Source organism: Rana temporaria, chromosome 2 (genome assembly GCF_905171775.1).
Source record: "Rana temporaria chromosome 2, aRanTem1.1, whole genome shotgun sequence".
Classification (NCBI taxonomy): domain Eukaryota; kingdom Metazoa; phylum Chordata; class Amphibia; order Anura; family Ranidae; genus Rana; species Rana temporaria.
The window spans coordinates 48,069,196-48,088,468 of NC_053490.1; the positions used below are offsets into that span (position 1 = coordinate 48,069,196).

The 19,273-nt window shown below is 45.7% G+C and overlaps 1 protein-coding gene across 1 annotated transcript in view; it reads left to right on the plus strand.

Moving 5' to 3' along the window:
* Window positions 1–19,273, plus strand: part of PIWIL4 (piwi like RNA-mediated gene silencing 4) — a 356,967-nt gene that overhangs the window by 109,766 nt on the left and 227,928 nt on the right. The window contains exon 5 of the mRNA XM_040340167.1: window positions 16,596–16,810. Within this exon, the coding sequence (XP_040196101.1) occupies window positions 16,596–16,810 (215 nt within the window). The remainder of the gene's footprint in view (window positions 1–16,595; window positions 16,811–19,273) is intronic.

Consider the following 19,273-nt stretch of genomic DNA (forward strand, 5'->3'; position numbering starts at 1 on the left):
TGGATTCCTCCGGGGCGGGAGTGTTTTTCTCCTAGCGGAAAAACTTCAGACTCTGCTATCTGCTGTGCAGCAGTTGCCGACCCAGAAGCGGTCATCTCTGCGATTCTGCAGGAAGGTTCTGGGTCAGTTGGTAGCCTCTTTCGAGGCGGTTCCGTATGCCCAATTCCACGCCAGGGTACTACGGAGGGAACTGCTGTCACGATGGGACTAGCTTCCGTCATCTCTGGATTACCAGATTCAGTTGAGTCATCTGATCATGTCTCCCCTGGTATGGTGGCTGGCGTTTCCGGTGCTTCGGGCCGGAAAGTCATTTTTCTGCAGGCCACTGGACAGTGGTCACGACGGATGCCAGCCTCTCCGGTTGGGGAGGGGCGCTTGGGGCACCCAGTCAGCCCAGGGGCACTGGACTCAGGTGGAGTCCTGCCTACTGATCAACGTTCTGGAGCTCCGAGCAATCAAGCTTTGCCTTACCAGGTGGTCCCTGGATCTACAGGGCCGACCGGTCAGGATCCTGTCCGATAACACCACGTCCGTGGCGTAGGTTGATCATCAGGGAGGCACACGGAGTTCTGTTGCAGCGACGGGGGTCGCGCGCATCCTTTCGGTGGGCCGAAGGGTCCGTTCCGGCTCTATCGGCCGGGTACATTCCGGGAATACGGAATTGGCTAGCCGACTACCTAAGTCGCACTGCACTGGGCCAAGGAGAGTGGTCTCTCCACCCGCAGGTGTTTCGGGGTCTGTGCCGAAAGTGGGGCACTCCGGACGTGGACCTTCTAGCGTCCCGTCTCTATATCGGTAGGTGCCACGGTTCGTGGCCAGGTTTAAGGACCCGTGGGCGGACGCGTCAGGCGCGTTGGTGGCTCCTTGGGGTCGCTGTCGCCTACTTTACACCTTCCCTCCTCGGAAGCTTCTTCCTCGCCTGCTGCGCAGAGTAGAAACTGTAGGGATTCTATCGGTCCTGATTGCCCCAGATTGGCCGCGTCGCTTCTGGTACGCGGACCAGGTGCGTCTGCTGGCAGACGCCCCCTAGCGTCTTCCCCTGGGAATTGATTTTCTGTTACAGGGTCCAATCTTCCACCCTGTTTCACAGCCACCGGCCTTAGCGGCGTGGCTGTTGAGAGCCAGGGGCTTAAGGACCGAGGCCTATTGGGCTCGGTGGTCTCTACCGTGCTGCCTGCACGGAGGTCTACCTCACGTAGGTTTTTTCCTCATACATGGAAGGCCTACTTCTCTGTGTGTGGGGAGATGAACTGGCACTCTCGTACATGCGTTGTGTACAGGATTCTGCTGTCTTTGCAGCAGGGAGTGGTTCAGGCTCTCGCCTTACGTACGGTTGGGAGCCAGATTTCTGCTCTGGCTGTTTTTTTACTTGCAGCGACCCTTGGCATAGCACTCCTGGGTGCGTGCGTTGGGTCAGGGGGTCTGGCAGGTGGCCCCTCCGGTGCGCCCTCCATTACCCCCATGGGACTTGAATTTAGTCCTTTCAGTGCTTCGGGATGCTCCCTTTGAGGACATTCGGGAGGTTTTTTGTTTTATTGTCACAAAAGGTGATTTTATTTCTGGTAGCAATTACCTCGATCAGACGGGTGTCTGTCTGTTCTGGTGGCCTTGTCTTGCAAGGCTCCCTGCTTGGTCATCCGTAAGGATGAGGTGGTGCTGCGGCCGCAGCCGTTTTTCTCCCTAAGGTCGTTTCGGCTTTTCACTTGGATGTGGACATTGTTCTTCCATCCTTGTGTCCTCAGCCGAAGAACCCGAAGGAGGCCACTTTACATTCTTTGGATGTGGTTCGGGCCCTTCGAGTTTACTTGTCGGCGACAGCTCCGTTCCGGATGTCGGACTCGCTGTTCGTGTCTGTGTCCGGTCCCAGTAAGGGCCTGGCAGTTTCGTCGGCCACCATTTCCAGGTGGATCCGACGGATTGTGCTTCAGGCCTATGCCCTGAAGGGCGGGCGCCCCCCTTTCGGGTCATGGCGCATTCGACCAGGGCGATCGGGGCCTCTTGGGCTTTCCGACACCAAGCCTCTGTGTTACTGGTGTGTAAGGCTGCGACCTGGTCGTCGGTCCACGCTTTTTCAAAGTTTTATATGGTGGATGTGAGTGCATCTTCGGATGCCTCCATTGGCCGCAGGGTGTTACAGGCGGCAGTTTAAGGTTGGAGTTCCTCCGTTGAGTAACTCCGGTTTTTGTTGGGGGTGTAACCTGTTTTTGCTGTGTTATTTTTCCCACCCCTCGAATTTTTTTGACACTGCTTGGGGACGTCCCTAAGGTCAATGAAGGCTGTGTCCGTCTATGAACGAAAGAGAAAAAAGGATTTTTGTACTCACCGTAAAATCCATTTCTCTGAGTTCATAGACGGACACAGCACCCACCCCTCCTTTGTTTGTACTGCTTGTTACGAACTGAGGCTGCTAAAGCAGGGTGTGGGTTATGCCTGGGGGAGCCACGCCCCCTGGGAGGAGCAGCATGAAGGAAAGTTTTTAACACCTTAAGTGCTGTAGAATTCTGCCTAAATCTCCTGGTAGGAAGAAGCATAACCCTAAGGTCAATGAAGGCTGTGTCCGTCTATGAACTCAGAGAAATGGATTTTACGGTGAGTACAAAAATCCTTTTTTTCTGCATATGCAACATCTTTTTTGGTGTCTTCGGCCTGCTTCAGATGGTGGAATGTTGTCCGGGAAGTGCCGCTCATGAAGTCGGCTAACAGCTTTAGAGCGAGCGGGGGGCTGGGGGGTGTGTCTTTGGGTCTTTGTTGATAGATGAGGGACATGACAAAATTCGGTGAATTTTAGAAAGTGGGTGGGGCTTTGCATGGATTTGGTGTAGAATATGTACAGTATGCATTATAAATGGCCAAATTAATTAGATAAATTGCTACTTTCTTGTACCAGAAAAGGGACCTCTTTATTGACAAATAGGGCTGAAGCATTTTGTCGTTGAAATCCACCCCCCCCCCATTTTCAATGGGACCTCATCTTTGAACCTCAACTGCATTGTCACCAATGATGGTGGACATCATGTACAGCAGGGATAAGCAATTAGCGGACCTCCAGCTGTTGCAGAACTACAAGTCCCATGAGGCATAGCAAGTCTCTGACAGCAACAAGCATGACACCCAAAGGCAGAGGATGATGGGATTTGTAGTTTTGGAACAGCTGGAGGTCCACTAATTGCATATCCCTGATGTACAGTATCACACAAAATGTATTTTATTATATATTTTCATGTGACACAACTTAAAGAAATTATGCTTTGCTACAATGTAAAGTAGTGAGTACCTGTACAAAGCTTGTATAACAGTGTAAATTTGTGTCCCCTCAAAATATCTCAACACACAGCCATAAATGTCTTAACCGCTGACAACAAAAGTGAGTACACCCCTAAGCGAAAATGTCAAACTTGGGCCCAAAGTGTCAATATTTTGTGTGGCCACCATTATTTTCCAACACGGCCTTAACCCTCTTGGGCATGGAGTTCACCAGAGCTTCACAGGTTGCCACTGGAGTCCCTCTCTGTGATGACATCACGGAGCTGGTGTATGTTAGAGACCTTGCGCTCCTTTACCTTCCATTTGAGGATGCCCCACAGATGCTCAATAGTGTTTAGATCTGGAGACATGCTTGGCCAGTTTATCACCTTTACCCTCAGCTTCTTTAGCAAGGCAGTGGTTGTCTTGGAGGTGTGTTTGGGGTCGTTATCATTTTGGAATACTGCCCTGCGGCCCAGTCTCTGAAGGGAGGTGATCATGCTTTGTTTCAGTATGTCACAGTACATGTTGGCATTCATGGTTCCCTCAATGAACTGTAGCTCCCCATTCCCGGCAGCACTCATGTAGCCCCAAACCATGACACTCCCACCACCATGCTTGATTGTAGGCAAGACACACTTGTCTTTGTACTCCTCACCTGGTTGCCACCACACATGCTTGACACCATCGGAACCAAATAAATGTATTTTGGTCTCATCAGACCACTGGACATGGTTCCAGTAATCCATCTCCTTAGTCTGCTCGTCTTCAGCAAACTGTTTGCAGGCTTTCTTGTGAAGAGGCTTTCTTCTGGGACGACAGCCATGCAGACCAATTGGATGCAGTGTGCGGCGTATGGTCGGAGCACTGACAGGCTTACCCTCCCCCCCCCCCACCCCTTCAACCTCTGCAGAAATTCTGGCAACACTCATGTCTATTTCCCAAAGACAACCTCTGGATATGATGCTGAGCATGTGCACTCAACTCCTTTGGTCGACCATGGCGAGGCCTGTTTTGAGTAGAACCTGGAACCTTAAGGGTGTACTCACCAGTGGTTTAGATATTAACGGTTGCTTGTTGAGTTATTTTTAGGAAACAGCTGTCCGTTTTTGATGGGCTCTGATTGCTCAGCAGGGATCACTCCATTGATTCCTGCTGACCCGATGGATGACTGGTCTGTCTCTGCTCACTTTGCAGAGAGGGAGCTTTCAGAGCTCCGCTCTCCTCTATGGGGGATCGGATGAAAACGGACCGATTGTCCGTTTTTTCATCCGATCCGCCAGATGCATGGAAAATAGGATTTCTATCCGTCTGCATTTAGTGGTTTGGATGTCAGCGGACATGTAACTGCTGACATCCGTCGCTCCATAGAGGTGAATGGAGCATCCGTTCAGGTCCGCCTTAAAACTGACAGGTAGATCTGAATGGTCCATATGTGAAAGGGGCTTTATACAAGCTGTACACTCGCTACTTTACATGGTAGCAAAGTGTAATTTCTTCAGTGTTGTCACATGAAAAGATATTTACAAAAATGTGAGGGGTGTACTCACTTTTGTAAATTACTGTACACATTCCTGCTTGCTATCCTTCCACCTCAAGTCCAGCACTTCGTTGCTTTTCAAAGTTACTTTTTCCCCCCTTCGCAGTTTTTTGTTCACTAGAGTTTTTGGGAAGCCCTTCCTGTTCTTTCTGGAGGCTCCGCAGGCCAGGGTTTTTGCAAGGTATAGGTGTTTGAAAAGGGGCAGGCTGGTGTAATAGCTATCCAAGTATATGTGATGACCTTTGTTCAGCAGTGGGTATGCCAGGTCCCATACATTTTTTCCAGTTGTGCCCATGTAGGCCGGGTACTCAGGGAGGGGGAGCTGAGAATCTCATCCTTCATATATGCAGAACGCATAAAGATATCCTGTGACTCTCTCGCACAGCTTATGAAATTTTACTCCCTATCTGGCTCTTTTGCTAGGAATATATTGTTTTATTCCTAGCTGGCCTGCAAAGAGTACCAGGGACTCATCTACACATATGTATTGATTGGGGATATAGAGTTCTGCAAACCTGTGGGGGGAAAAATAGTGATTTATCATAATTCGGATAATTTTGTGGGGAAGGGCACTGGGTGGTGTTGCTGAAATGAAGGAAACGCATAATCATCTCATATTGGGAACTGGACATTACAGGCAGAAAAAATTGGTATGTGTTGGACGGGGTTGGTGGACCAGTCCTTATTTTTTTTTGGAAGCCGCATGTTTATGGTGAGGCCCCTAAACAATTTGAACACCAGAGTCAAATCTCTCCACTCTCCAACAGATGGGCATATGATGATTGGGGGTTGTTGGCAATATGCTGCTGGGCATATAGATTGGTCTGGTCCACGATACATTGCAGCAAAGTGTCGGGCAAAAATAGATAAAAACAATATATTTCTGTGAAAATTTGGGTATTGACCTGCACACCTGGCTGCACGATGAAAGGGGAAATACCTGCTGACACCCTAGCCGGAAGGCAGCCATGTTGGGTTGGCAAGACCATCTGGGAGATATGTAGCGGCCTTGGCTTTTGGTGGACGTTACACTACAGTGCTGGTTGTTTGGGGGAATTTGAAGTTTCTGTGCTGGTACTTGGGCTCGATGCGGCAGCGCAGATACTGTGCTTGGGCATTTGTTCTTGGGTCTTTTGCTGGCGGCAGCATTGGTACTGGGCCTGGGCATTTGTTCTCGGGGTATTTCCCTGTTGGCAGTCCTGGTACTGGGCCCGGGCATTTATTCTTGGGGTCTATCGCTGGTGGCAGCGCTGGTACTGGGCCTGGGAATTAGATTCTGGGGTCTGTTGCTGGCAGCTGCCTGTTTTCCAGAGCACTGTGCCCTTTTAGGAGGGACCCATTCTTCCTCTGATTCATTTGACGATCCACTACTATTGATCGGTTTAAATGCAAAATTTGATTCAGAATCGGAATTGGAGTTTGAATCTGAGAACACCCCGCTGCTCTCATCACTGATGGGGAGGATCTGGAATGCCTCCTCACTGCTATAACCTTTTTTGGACATTTTCCTGATGGGCTGTGCGACGGGTGGCAGGTGACAGTCACTGGTGGGCTGTGAGACGGGTGACAGATGGGTGGCAGGTAACGTTCACTGACAGGTGACAGGTCGATGGTCACTGATGGCAGTCTCTAATGGTGACAGTGAACTTTGTGGGACTGATAGGTGATAGATGAGGGTCACCGATGGGTCACTGATGAGTGACAGGCGATGGTCACTGATGGGTGACAGGTGCACCGCTGATTTTTACTGATGGCAGTCTCTGACGGTGACAGGTGCATTTTATGGGTGACAGGTGCACATTTTTAAAGCACTGATGGATGACAGGTGCACTTTTTTAAGCACTGACGGGCACTGATGTGGGGACTGTTGAGTGACAGGTGCAATGGGGATTAGGGGGGATGTGACAGGTTCTCTTTATTGTGTGGTGTTTGTGCAGTATACTATAACACACAGATCGGTAACTCACTGATCTCTGGCTCTTCTCTCCTCACACTGAAAACAGTGTGTGAGGAGGGAAGCGCCGGTAACAGCTAGTTACCGTTCTGCATTTACATTTTGTGATCGGCTGTGAATGGATCCCAACCGATCACATGGTAAACAGCCACCAGCCATTGGCTTTTTACTATGCTCGGTGATGAGCAGTGTTCCTGGAAACACGCCGCCACCGACATGCCTGCGCATCCTGACAGTGGATGAGCGGCCGAAATCAGGACTGCCAGCGGAAGTGAAATCTTCATTACTGCAGCCCATTATGAACCTGGGCTTAACATTTGAATGCGATTGTTTAATTCTGAACACAATGACATACCCAGTTAGAAGAGGGTTATTGTTTTTTTTATTTTTACTTGTTTTAAATAAACTAAGCAATATTGTGCTATTGGTTTCTCTTTGTTTTTTGTCATGTCATAACATCTGCTGAGGTGGAGAGGAGAGTACAGTTTGGGAAGGTCCGTGATTCCACACCAGGCTGCAAGATTGCAGCACAAGCGCTTTCTGACCACCTTTTTAGCTAAAGAGGTCATGGCTGTCTGGGGAGCAGGTCTTCTTATTTGAGAGCACGTGGTGTGTCATTGGATGCCTATTAAGCGGTGGAGGATATCATTATTCACTGATTGAATTACCGTATATACTCAAATATAAGCCGACCCAAATATAAGCCGAGGCACCTAATTTAACCACAAAAAAATGGGAAAACGTATTGACTCGAGTATAAGCCTAGGGTGTCTATCTGCATGCCTCACTGTGTCCATGTGCATGCCTCACTGTGCCCATGCCTCACTGTGTCCATGACTAGACTGAAGTTTAACATGGGAGTCTATGGAAGGGGTGCCTGGCTTTGAAAAATCGGAGCTCCCTAGCCGTAGGTCCCCGAGGCAACAAACTTTGCACACTTGTAGAGGAGAATTTCCGGGTCCAGGGTACCTATGAACGGCCGGTACCGGATCCCCAAAGTCACAGGAAAAATTACCATTTAACATTGGAGTCTATGGAAGGGGTGCCTGACTTCGAAAAATCGGTGCTCCCCGGCCGTAGGTCCCCCAGACAACAAACTTTGCGCACTTGTAGAGCGGGGGCTACATGTGTGCCAAGTTTGGGGTCCAGGGGACCTATGGCCAACCAGTACCGGTCCCCAAAGTCCGGGAGATCAGGCGCAAAAAGGTCACTCGAGTATAAGCTATGGGGGGCATTTTCAGCACAAAAAAATGTGCTGAAAAACTTGACTTATACTCGAGTATATACGGTAATCACGTTTTTGGAAAGTTCACTGAAGAATATGGACTACTCACGATTATAATTTTTGCATTAATTCAAATTCATACATTATATTATACCTATCATGTGGTCGTGTTTATTTCCGCAGCGTGGACCAGCGGAGTGATGTCAGCTGACAGCAAACTAACCTGCTGTCGGCTGAAAATGGGTCACAGGAGTGCAGAACGTACATAATAGAAAGAAGTACAGCCAAGAGCGGTATAGTTGTACTTCTTCTTTAAATTTTAGTCAGATCCAGAAAAGTAATATAACTTTTGTACAGCAGGAAGCATAATGTACCTGCACTTACCCTCACTATGTCTCCCCACCTCCCTGAATGACTTTTAGGAAAAATAATTATTCTCAACATAGAACACACTAGATTATTAATCTCTACCTCCCACAATCCAGCTCTTGATTCTTGAGAAACCTGCACCAAAGTCCGAGAGCTGTGATATAGGCGTGAGCTGAGCTGTTTTTTTACGCCCTTGTACACACAGCAGGTATGTGCAGTATTCAGATATTTACATTCCTGTAAGTCATAGCTGAAGCTCTATCTATTCTTATGCAGTCAGTTGGAGCTTCCAGCTACAGAAGCACAAAGATCGGGCTTATGACTCTATTGTCATCTTTGGTGGACCAATGGGGTAAATGCACTTTAAGGCTGGGTTCACACCTACGCGAATTGGATGCAGGTCCCCCCCCCCCATCCAATTTGCATGACAGGAGATTGTGACTGGCTCTGTATTGAGCCGGTTCATATATCTCCGTTGTGGCTGCAGAGCGGCTTGCACAGGGATGCTGTGCGTCTTTGGCTCTGTTTCAGGTCCGAATTCAGGCAGAAATTCTGTCCTGATTCGTCCCTGAAACGGAGAACAGGGACGCACCGGACCCCTGCTGTGTGCCAAGTCTGTGTACATTTCAGCATCACCAGATTACGTACAATAGGGAATCAGGGCAGACCAGTAGCATCGGATTAAAAAACACCCTTAGTGTACACCTCAAAGTTTAATTTTCAGGCTTGACTAGTGTATACTATACTATAGGAGTATACTATTTCTATTAACACCAACATGTTATAAATACGGATGCCAGTTTACTGGGCAGTGCATTTCGGTTTACTCTTACGTACATAATTGAAAAGTCCAGGGTTCAAAATACCCACATTTGTGCAAGTCCATTACTCGTCTCCTAAATTATGCATACAAAGAGCTAAACAGGAAAGAGAGTCACCTCTTTAGCTGTGATTCAGTGTCTGTAATTAAAAATTGATGGTTAAATAAAACTGTCATAATGCATTATCACCGTTAATATTTGATTGTCTCTAAATGTTTCTCGTATTTCTCTAAGCAGTGAAACACTGTATAAACATGGTGCTGAATGCGCAGGCCAGCAAAATAAACACGTAAACAGAACTGTTTTCACATCAAAAGCATGCATAAAATGATGTGTTCAGCTCAAATGGGATTTGCAGCAATTGTAGTATAAATGTGTGCTTTATATACACTAGGGGAAAATAATGAACTGATGGAGAAGGAAAAACTCCCATTGAGAAAGCTACAGTGTGTAAATGAGATCAAGGCCATCCATCTGCATTAATCATTTTCTTGCAACAACGGCAGTTTTCTTTCCCTTTTTCATTTTCAGTTCTGTCTGATAGGCCTGCTATTGCTTGCACAGCCTGTGATGCTGATACTGCCAGAAACAGAGTGGTCAGAGGGGACAGTGGCAATGTCATGGGAATCGAGGCTTAGCTTCCTATAGCTTCTCTACACAGTCATTAAACCGGAGTTCCACCCAAAAGTGGAACTTCCGCTTAAACCACTCCTCGCCCCCTTACCTGCCACATTTGGCATGCCATTTTTTTGGGGCGGAGAGTGGGGACTTCAGTGGGAGTGTGACTTCCTATCCCACTTCCTCCTTCCACCCAGGGGTGTCAAACTCAATTTCATTGTGGGCCGCATCAGCATTATGATTGTTCTCAAAAGGGCCGGTTGTATCTGTAGATGTTGAGCGCATCACACTCCCCTTACATTAGATGTCAAGAGCCACCTCACTATCAGAAGTTGAGTCCCCCAATCTCACTTACATCACAGTGCACCCCCCTTTCCTTATGCTGCTGCTGGGAAGAAGCTGGATGCATTGCTTAAAAGTAGGGGTCTGGAGGAGGATCAGAGGAGGGCTGGAGCTCTCCTACAGCTGCAGGAGAAGTGCGAGGGCCACATGAAATGGCCTGGAGGGCCTTGTGTTTGACACCTGTGGCTTAGGCGATACTTCATATCGCCTTTTGGCGGCCTCTCCCTATAGGCGATCACCTCGGACGCGTGACAGGTTCCAGGTGATCGCCTGTCCACTCAGGTAGCGCCGCTCGCGCATGCGCAGTGAGTGCCCGGCCGTGAAGCCGAAAGCAGTCACGGTCGGGTGCCCACAGTTAGAATGGAGGCGTTGGGGGAGAGGGGGGAAGAGAGGAGCAGAGCTCCAGCCGGCGCGTCGCTAGACAGTGGAGCAGGTAAGTGTATGTTTATTAACCACTTAAGGACCGCCTCCTGCACATTTACGTCGGCAGAATTGGCACGGCTGGGCACATGCACGTGCAGGTACGGACCCGATCGTCGCTGGAGTTCCGCGATCGGTCCCCGGAGCTGAAGAACGGGGGGAGCTGTGTGTAAACACAGCTTCCCCCTTCTTCACTGTGGCGGCGTCATCGATCGTGTGATCCCTTTTATAGGGATACACAATCAATGACGTCACACCTACAGCCACACCCCCCTACAGTTTTAAACACACATGAGGTCACACATAACCCCATCAGCGCCCCCTGTGGTTAACTCCCAAACTGCAACTGTAATTTTCACAGTAAACAATGCATTTTAAATGCATTTTTTGCTGTGAAAATGACAATGGTCCCAAAAATGTGTCAAAATTGTCCGAAGTGTCCCCCATAATGTCGCAGTCACGAAAAAAATCGCTGATCGCCGCCATTAGTAGTAAAAAAAAAAAATTATAAAAATGCAATAAAACTATCCCCTATTTTGTAAACGCTATAGATTTTGCGCAAACCAACCAATAAACGCTTATTTTTTTTAACAAAATAGGTAGAAGAATACGTATCGGCCTAAACTGAGGAAAAAAAATGTTTTTTTTTTATATATTTTTGGGGGATATTTATTATAGCAAAAAGTAAAACATATTGCATTTTTTTTTCAAAATTGTCGCTCTATTTTTGTTTATAAAAACCACAGAGGTGATCAAATACCACCAAAAGAAAGCTCTATTTGTGGGAAAAAAAGGACGCAAATTTTGTTTGGGAGCCACGTCGCACGACCACGCAATTGTCTGTTAAAGCGATGCAGTGCCGAATCGCAACACCTGGCCGGGTCCTTTAGCTGCCTAAAGGTCCGGGTCTTAAGTGGTTAAAAGCCAGCAGCTATGCTTTTTGTAGCTGCTGACTTTTAATAAACATAAAAAAAGGCTGGAACTCCGCTTTAACTTTCAAAACTTTGTTTCATTAACCATTTCCCGACCAGCTGCCGCAGTTATACTGCCCGGCTGGCACTATGACCACTGGGCACCAGCGATCGCGACACATAGAACGGAGATCTGTCAATGTAAACAGACAGATCTCCGTGCTCTCAGAGGAGAGGAGACTGATATGTTGTTCATACTAAGTATGAACAGCGATTGGTCTCCTCACCCAGGCAGTCCCATCCCCCCACAGTTAGAATCACTCCCTGGGACACACAGTTAACCCCTTGATCGCCCCCTACTGTTAACCCCTTCCCTGCCAATGTCATTTATACAGTAATCCGTGCATTTTTATAGCACTGTTCGCTGTATAATGGTCCAAAAAACCTGTCAAAAGTGTCCAATGTGTCCCTCACAATGTCGCAGCCCCGATATAAATCGCAGATCACCTCCATTACTTGTAAAAAAAATATAATAATAGTAAAAATGCCATAAATCTTTCCCCTATTTTGTAGACGCTATAACTTTTGCACAATCCAATCAATATACACTTATTGCGATTTTTACCAAAAATATGTAGAAGTATACTTATTGGCCTAAACTGCAGAAGAAATGTATTTATTTATTTTTAAATTTGATGGAAAATCAATTATAGCAAAAAGTAAAAAAAAAAAAAGTTTTTTTCCCCCAAAATGTACGTATTTTTTTGTTTATAGTGAAAAAATAAAAACGGCAGAGGTGATCAAATATCACAAGAGAAAGCTCGATTTGTGGGGGAAAAAAAGGGCATAAGGGCCCTTTCACACGGGGCGGATCAGTAATGATCCGCCTCCGTGTGTCTGTAAGCTCAGCGGGGATCGCTCCGTATACCCCGGCTGAGCCGTCGGATGACAGGGCGGTCTCCACGCCCTGTCTTTTCTCCGCTCTCCCCTATGGGGGATCGGATGAACACGGACCGTGTGTCCGTGTTCATCCGATCAGATCCGCAGACGGAAGAAAAAATAGGGTTTTCTCCCATTTGCAAAATCGGATGTTTGCGGAGGCGGATGATTATGGGTGTCAGCGGATGTTTATCCGCTGACACCCGCAATCACATAAGGACCAATGTATGTCCAAGGGACCAATGTATGGATGAAAAAGCGGACATACGGTCCGCACGTCTGAAAGAAGCCTAAATGTTGTTTTTGTACAAAGTTGCAAGCCCACGCAATTGTCAGTTAAATCGACGCAGTGCCGAATCGCAAAAAATGGCCAGGTCATTAAGGGGGAAATTATTCCGGGGCTGAAGTGGTTAATCGCACAAACTATACATTCGGACACTTTTTTGGCCCCTTTATCCTAGCTTCTGAAACTATAACTACAGGTAAACCTTAAATAGAGCTGAGGCCAGGTGATGGAAAAAAGGTTGGAACGCTGTGTAAAATGTACAGAAAATACAATGCAGTGATTTGGGAATCTCCTAAACCCTTATTTTTTCACAGTAGAAAATAGAAAACCTCAAATGTTTAAACTGAAAAAAATTACCATGTTAAGAAATAAAAAAAGGTAATTTTGAAGATGATGACAGCAGTACATCTCAACAAAAGCTGGCAAAATAAGTGGTACTAACATGGAAGGGCTGGGTCACAGTCAGAGTGTCTCAGAAGTAACGATGGGCAGAGGTTTACCAATCTGTGAAAAGCTGGCGAAATTATTGAACAATTTCATAATAATGTTGTTCAGCGTAAAATTGCAAAGACTCTAAATATATTATCTAGAAGTACATAATATTAAAAGATTTTGAGAATCTGGACAAATCTATGTGCCCAGGGGACAAGTCTGAAACACAATATTGGTTGCTGTAATCTTTGTGCCCTAAGATGGCACTGCTTTAAAACATCAATTTTTCTGTGAAGGACATCAGTGCATGGGCTCAGGAATACTTCCAAAAATCACCGTCTGTGAACACAGTTCAATGTGCCATCCAAATATGCAAGGTAATGCTCTATCATGCAAAGGAGAAGCCATATCTGGGCATTATCCAGAAATGCCACCTTCTTCCCTGGTATCTATTTACTTGGTGTAACATCATCTAAAACAATTGGGATACCTTTACTGTTTTTAAATAAATTAATTAACCGATTGTCGACTTGCCGCCATCATTATACTGTGGCAGGTCGGCACAATCCCACGAACCGTTGTATCTGTACGTCAGCTCATTTAACCTCCCCGGCGGTATGATTATGTCTGGAATTATGTACCAAAAGCGGTACAATTATTTTGCAAGAAAATTTGGCGTTTTATACTGTAGGCCTGCAATTCTTAGGAATAACTCATTTAAATCTGACCAAACAAGAGTCTAGTAGGCATCCCGGGTATGAATTTAAAAACAAAATTATAAATTATAATATAAATAATTATAAATAATTATAACAAATAATAATATATTTATAATAAAAATGATTCAATAATGTAATCAACTCAAAATCACTGAAATTTGCTCAGTTGCAGAATTGTCGCTGTCATTACTTTTATTTTTTTATGACGAATTTCCCCACAAATCTCTATCGCACAATTCTTCAAGTGAATATAATTTATTATGACTGTTTTCTAGCTGCTCTAAAACCATTTTTGACATACAGAGTTTTTGGTTGCTATGGACAATCTACAGTTTGAAGTCAGAAAGAACAGTTTTTATTATATAAAAGAACATGTAGGGCACTGGGCAGACCACTAGGGACAAGGGGGGTGTGTATTTTTTACATACAGTACTGTAATCTATAAGATTACAGTATACTGTATGTAATGTGTTTGTTTACTTTTTTGAATTTGTTGCCTTTTTTCCGCCCCGTGCGTCGTAGGGAACGGAGATCGGCGGCACACGGGGACACTGTGAATCGAGCGAGATCCGCTCGCTCACACAGCGGGGAGGTATCGCAGGATCCAGGGACAAGGTAAGTAACTTTGTCTGTGGATGCTGCGAGCAGGTAAGCCGCGCCGCTGCACGCTCTGCACATCTACCCCGAGCGTGACTCAGGGATACCGATCCTAGCATGGAAATACCACCCTGAGTCACACTCGGGGATACCGCTTAGGAGGTTAAGTGGGATAGCAGGCACGCACGTGCCACCAGAGGTGGGCCTGCTGCACTTTGGGGATGCGTGCGACCACTGGCCATGTGCAATCGCAGGCACGAGAGCCAGAACAGGGACGTGTGTGTGTTCCCTATTCTGTGAGCAGAGGAGAGACAGGTCGTGAGTTCCTACTAGCTAGGAACAGCGATCTGTCATCTGATCTAGTCAGTCCCATCTCCTACTGTTAGAACACACACTAGGGAACCCCTTGATCCCCCTCGCCCCTTAGTGTCAACCTCTTCCCTGCCAGTGGAATTCACACAGTAATCGGTGCCTTTTTATAGCATTAATCGCTGTATAATTGTCAATGGTCCCAAAAATGTGTCAAAGTCTCCAATCTGTCCACCATAATGTCGCAGTCCTGATAAAAAGATCATCGCCATTACTAGTAAAAAAAATAATTATACAAAAGCCATAAATCTGTCCCCTATTTTGTAGACGGTATAACTTTTGCGCAAACCAATCAATATACACTTATTGTGATTTTTTTCCCCCAAAAATATGTAGAAGAATACATATTGGCCTAAACGGAGGAAAACATTTGGGATATTTATTATAGCAAAAAGTAAAAAATTTTTTTTTTCAAAATGGTCGCTCTTTTTTTGTTTATAGCGCAAAAAATTTAAACCACAGAGGTAATCAAATACCACCAAAAGAAAGCTCTATTTGTGGGAAAAAAGGACGATTTTGTTTGGGTACAGCGTCACACGACCGCGCAATTGTCAGTTAAAGCGATGCAGTGCCGTATCGCAAAAACTGCCCTGGTCATTGACCCCTTTCAGTGGCTAAAGTAATTAAAGTGTATCTTTTCCCTAAAAAATTGCGTTTGAAAGACCGCTGCGCAAATACGGTGTTACAAAAAATATCGCAGCAACCGCCATTTTATTCTCTAGGGTCTAAAAAATATTTATACAATGTCTGGGGGCGTTTTTTTACTCGTAAACAACAAATGTCAGAAAAACAGCCTGTTCTTCAAGTGTTTAAATGAACATAATTACTTGAATTTTATGATTCCAAATACGTTTGGTATCCTACGAAGATTTAGTAGTGACAGCTGTTACCCGTGTCTGCTGATAGAATGAAAGCTGTAATGTTGTGAAATGTTAAATCTCTGACCGTCTCTGTACTTTTCACTTTATTGTTACATTTTGCTTTACTTCTCTTTTTCTAACGTGTAAAGTTTTGGGTTCAGGTTTTTTTCTGTTAGATGACCCACTTTGTAGTTGTACTGACAAATGCAATGCAATCTTTTTATTAAAGATAGTTCTAATATCAGTTTTTGCAGACACTGGAAGTCTCCTTCCATTACTTTTAATTGTCCCCAGCATGTGATAAAAGTGCGGCTGAACTCTGCTGACTGGTTATTTTCAATGATTTTACTATATGGCATTCCTGGAAAAGACTTCAGACAGATTCTGAAACACAGTAAACACAAAGGGGCCATTTATAAAGCAAAAAATGGCTGTTTTTGCAGCTTTTTTGGGGCTGTTAAATATTGTGTAGTGTATTTTTGTATTGTACAATTTATAATGGCAGGTTCAGCATTTTTTTTTTTAGCAGCAAAGGTTATTGTAGACTGTGATGATGATCAAGCGTGTAGAGACAATGCGACCACCAAAGAGCTGTTTTCAAACGCTTTGTGTATAAACATGTACAGTCAGGTCTCCTGAGGATCGTAGGTTTATGCAATGGTGGCAGGAATGGAAGTATACAAGAGACATCTTAACGGCTGACTTAACTTGGAAGGTGTATCCTGAAAGTAATGAAATTAGGGGGAACATGCAGCAATGGATCCATGTGAGTGCATCAGTGGTTAGCGTTCTCTCATAAAAAGGCATTGTAACAAACTACTAATAAACAGGATGAGCATTATCTTAGTATGTAAACAAATGCGTCAAAGTCTTGGTTTGGTGATATGACTAGTGTCTATAAAGCATATATGTATGAAAGTACCTCAATTCTGTGCATATCATTTTATCAGGATCAAGTGGATCTCCAGTGAAGCTTCTATCAAACTTATTTGCGCTGGGATTTCCCAAAGAGTGGCAGTTATTTCAATACCACGTGGATTACAAGCCTTCCATTGCCTCAATTAGAATGAAAGTGGCTTTGCTCTATACTCATAAAGACGTTATCGGCCAGAGCCATGCATTCGATGGAGCCATGCTTTACCTGTCCCGTAAGCTCCAAGATAAGGTAATAATTCTGATCACCAGCTTTCTTTCTTTTTCCCCATGTATGTACATACATGTATACAAATGCCTAGTGCATTATAGAAAAATTGATTCATAAGGAGAATTTGCTCTTTTGTGTTAGGTATATTTTGATATCAAACTAAAAACTCCAAAACCTTTTTTTTTTTCCTAGAAAAGTTAATGTATGATTTCAGACAGATTTTGGGGGGGACAATTGTCATTTTTCACCTTTTTCTCTACTAATCAGTGTAAGGCCCCTTTCACACATTCGGATCCGCCTGTCCGTTTATTCAAGTGGATCCGAGCGGGCCACCTATTGACTTTTATGGGCAGGCGGATGTCAGCGGAGATGTGTCCGCCGACACCCGCTTGCCATCCGATCCTACAAGATCTTCCCAAAATAGACGGATGGCGATACGTTTGCCATCCGTCCAGCGGATCAGATCAGATGAAAACGGACAGGCTTCATCTGATCTCCCCCGGGATTATCTGTCGGATTATCCAATCATGTATACACAAGTCCATCGGACTAAAATCCAAAGTATTCGTCCGAACCAATGCTAACCATCAGACAACATTAACAGAAGTTGCCCTAAGGGTGGCGCTAAAGAGCTGAAAAACACTTAGTTTCGTGTATGTTGGCTGAAAAAGTTCTGCCATCTGTATGCAGAACAAGTTCACGGCCAACTCCCTTCGGACAAAAATCCACGGCTTTATCCGATGAAAATCCGACTGTGTATACAAGGCTTAAGGTTGAGATTGTCCTCACACAGTCATGGTAAGAACAGTTTTACCAGACCGAAGGTAAAGGAAAATCTTTATAGCAGTAAAGAGCTGACATGAAAATTGGCTGAACATAGTATATTGTAACCACTTCAGCCCCAGAAGGATTTACCCCCTTAATGACCAGGGCATTTTTTTGCAATACTGCACTGCGTCACTTAAACTGACAGTTGCGCGCTCGTGTGACGTTGTACCCAAATATTATGTCCTTTTTTTTCCCCACAAATAGATCTTTCTTTTGGTGGTATTTGATCATCTCTGCAGTTTTTATTTTTTCCCCTATAAACAAAAAAAGGTATAGAAAATACAAAGTGGGGGGGTTTGGGACTTTATAGATGCAATTAGTACAAGGATATAACAAATTAAATAAAGTTGCAATTTATTAAAGTACATGTAAGGGTTCCATACAGGAAATTTTTGTCTGTATTGTGTGTTTCCCTTCCATGTGCACCTTACAGCAGGCTAGTTATAAATTGAGCTATTTGCCATAGTTTTTGTATAGCTTGTTCACTGGATTTGGCATGGAGACACCTTGCCTCCAGCCACCATTGTGCTCTAGCTGGGCATCCAGTGTCCCTGTGTCTTGAAGGAGCAGTTGACTCCTGTCAGGTAAACCTGTCCTCAATTTATCCTCTGCTATATATGCTCCAACTTGGAGACTCACAAAATTCTTTTATGACTATGAGTTAAGACTGCAGTGCATAGAGGAGGCTTGAAGTAGACATTGCAGCTTCCACACATATTTGCAAAGGTGTGCAAATAAAACCTCTGGGCCTGATTCCCAAAAAAGCTGCCTAACTTAACTTTCAGCAGTTAAGTTACACTGACTTAAAATCTCTACCTAAGTGCCCGATCTTCAAAGCACTTACCTAGAAATTTCAGGCCGTGTAACTTAAGTCCCGCCGTCGCAAGGCGGTCCTCCTCTCCAGGGGGCGTTTAAAATTTAAATGAGGCGCGCTCCCGCGCCGGCCGTACTGCGCATGCGTGTGACGTCATTTTCCCGACGTGCAGCGCGCGAACGTAATTGACGCCGGGCGGCTTTGAAGATTGCGACGGGACACTACAGTTGCGACGGGTGAAAAAAAATATACGCGCCGGGAAAACAAATAATTATAAAAAAAAATGACAGCGTCGCTCAGCATGCATTCCTGAGAGGGAGAACTCCATGCCAATTTTCAAAGAAAAAACCGGCATGGGTTCCCCCCCCCCAGGAGCATACCAGGCCCTTAGGTCTGTTATGGGTTGTAAGGAGACCCCCCCACGCCGAAAAATCGACGTAGGGGGTCCCCCTACAATCCATACCAGACCCGTATCCAAAGCACGCTACCCGGCCGGTCAGGAAGGGAGTGGGGACGAGCGAGCGCCCCCCCCTCCTGAGCCGTGCCAGGCCGCATGCCCTCAACATGGGGGGGTTGGGTCCTCTGGGGCAGGGGGGCGCACTGCGGGCCCCCCCACCCCAGAGCACCCTGTCCCCATGTTGATGAGGACAGGACCTCTTCCCGACAACCCTTGCCGTTGGTTGTCGGGGTCTGCGGGCGGGGGCTTATCGGAATCTGGGAGTCCCCTCAAATAAGGGGGCCCCCAGATACCGGCCCCCCACCCTAAGTGAATGGATATGGGGTACATCGTACCCCTACCCATTCACCTGGAGGCAAAAAGTAAAAGTTAGTAAACACACAAC